The sequence below is a fragment of the Phaseolus vulgaris genome, chromosome 2, assembly GCF_000499845.2.
Source record: "Phaseolus vulgaris cultivar G19833 chromosome 2, P. vulgaris v2.0, whole genome shotgun sequence".
Classification (NCBI taxonomy): Eukaryota; Viridiplantae; Streptophyta; class Magnoliopsida; order Fabales; family Fabaceae; genus Phaseolus; species Phaseolus vulgaris.
The window spans coordinates 22,858,191-22,860,660 of record NC_023758.2 but is presented as its reverse complement, the minus strand read 5'-3'; the positions used below and the strand labels follow the sequence as shown (position 1 = coordinate 22,860,660).

Genomic DNA, 2,470 nt, shown 5'->3' with positions numbered 1-2,470 from the left:
GGAAAATCAACACGTTAAAGCAGGAGATAACCAATTTAAATTTTCACTGCAGTGGATAATTTAAGCTAATAATACCCAATTCGTTTAATAGAAAGTAAAACCTATCTCTAGCAAGAGGTTTAGTAAACAAATCAACCAATTAAAATTCAGTACCAATGAATTTGATATCACAAGTTCCATTAGCTATATGCTCTCTTAGGAAATGATGTCTAATTTCAATATGTTTAGTTCTTGAATGCATAACAGGATTCTTAGACAGATTTGTAGCACTAGTTTTATCACAGTTAATAGGTTTCTTATTTAAAGAATTCCAAAGTCACTTAGTTGTTGCCTTAGCCATAGTGTTTGAGCACAACAACTTCCAACTGCTATGTATTCTGCCTCTACTGTAGAGAGAGCAACACAGGCTTGTTTCTTGCAATGCCAAGAGATTAGGCTTGACCCAAGCATGTGACAAGTTCCACTTGTGCTTTTCCTATCAACCTTCCAACCTGCAAAATTAGAATCTGAAAAACTAGTTAAGTTCAAGGAAACATTGTTTGGATACCATAGTCCAACATCTTTAGTCCCTTGCAAGTATTTCAGAATTCTCTTAGCTGCATTGTAGTGTGATTCCTTTGGATCAGATTGATATCTAGCACATAAGCACACAACAAACATAATATCAGGCCTGCTAGCAGTTAAATAGAGTAAAGAACCAATTAAGCCCCTGTATTTTGATTGATCCACTGATTTTCCTGCATAATCCTGGTCCAATTGGCAGCTTGTTGAGATTGGAGTGTTGATTGCTTTGCATTGGTCCATCTCAAACTTCCTAAGCAATTCCCTGCAGTACTTTGCTTGATTTATGAAAATTCCATCCTTGAGTTGTTTAACTTGCAGTCCAAGGAAGAAATTCATATCTCCCAACATTGACATCTCAAATTCACTTTTCATTGCTTCTACAAAAGCTTCACACATTTCTTCATTTGTGGATCCAAAGATGATGCCATACACATAGACTTGCACAAGTATAATTTCTTCTCTTTTATTCTTTATGAAAAAGGTTTTATTAGAGGTGCCACGGTCATAACCTTGAGAAAGTAAAAATTCACTTAGCCTCTCATACCATTGTCTAGGTGCCTGCTTTAATCCATACAGTGCCTTCTTGAGCTTGTACACATGCTCTGGATTTTTTGTAGTCTTCAAATCTTGGAGGATGAGAGACAAACACTTCTTCATTAATATATCCATTTAAGAATGCACTCTTAACATCCATTTGGAATAACCTGAATCCTTTTATGTTGGAAAAAGCTAGGAGTAGTCTGACAACTTCTAGTCGAGCTACTGGTGCATAGGTTTCACCAAAATCTATTCCCTCTTCTTGGTTATAGCCTTTAGCGACCAACCCTGCTTTATTTATGGTGATAGCCCCATGTTCATCCATCTTGTTCCTGTACACCCATTTGGTTCCTATTATATTCATCTCATGTGTTCTTGGAACTAAGGACCATACTTCATTGTATTCAAACTGATTTAGCTATTCTTGCATATCTGTTATCCAATTGCTGTCTTGTAGAGTTTCCTCCAGATTTTTAGGCTCTACTTGTGAAACAAAGGCCATTGTCTTGCAGAAATTGTTAAGAGAATTCCTTGTTGAGACTTCTTTCTCAATTTTCCCAATCACATTGTCAAGTGTGAGATCCCTGGGAGTCTTCCACTCTTTAGGAAATCCTACAGTCACAACAGATTCTTTGACAGCACTTGAATCAGTTGCATCAAAATCAATGGATTGATTCTTTTGAAGAATGGTTCTTAAATCATACACACCGGGTTCATCCAGAACAGATTTAGGCACAATACAATCAGATTCATCAAACACTACATGCATAGATTCTTCCACAGTAAGAAATCTTTTGTTATACACCCTGTAAGCATGTCCATTAATAGCATAGCCAATATGTATCCCTTCATCAAATTTAGGATCAAATTTGCCTTGCTATTATTCAGAATAAAGCATTTGCAACCAAAGACCCTAAGATGACTAATGTTAGGCTTCCTACCTTTATACAATTCATAGGGAGTTTTATTTAGAATAGGTCTAATCAAAGTTCTGTTAAGCACATAAAAAGTAGTGTATACTGCATCTGTGCAGAAATATTTCGATAGATTAGATTCATTTAACATGGTCCTAGCTAATTCCTTTTGAGATCTATTCTTCCTTTCAACTACACCATTTTGTTGGGGTGTCATAGGAGTAGAATAACTATGTATGATCCCATGTTTTTCACAAAACTTATCAAACTTGCATTTTGAAACTCTACCCCATGATCACTACAAATCTATTTTATGCTATTTTCATTTTCATTATGCAGAACCTTAGCCAGTTTCTTAAAAGCCTTATATGCATCATTTATAGAAGCAAGAAAGAGAGTCCATGTGTATCTCGAGAAATCATCAACAATTACCAAAACATAGAAGTTTCCAGCTA

At 35.7% G+C, this 2,470-nt stretch overlaps 1 protein-coding gene across 1 annotated transcript; it reads right to left on the bottom strand.

Moving 5' to 3' along the window:
• Positions 1–300: 300 nt before the first annotated feature.
• LOC137809212 (uncharacterized mitochondrial protein AtMg00810-like) lies at positions 301–1,233 on the bottom strand. The gene has a single exon (XM_068610348.1). It carries the CDS (start codon positions 1,231–1,233, stop codon positions 301–303), a length of 933 nt encoding a protein of 310 aa, XP_068466449.1.
• Between the last annotated feature and the right edge of the window lie 1,237 nt (positions 1,234–2,470).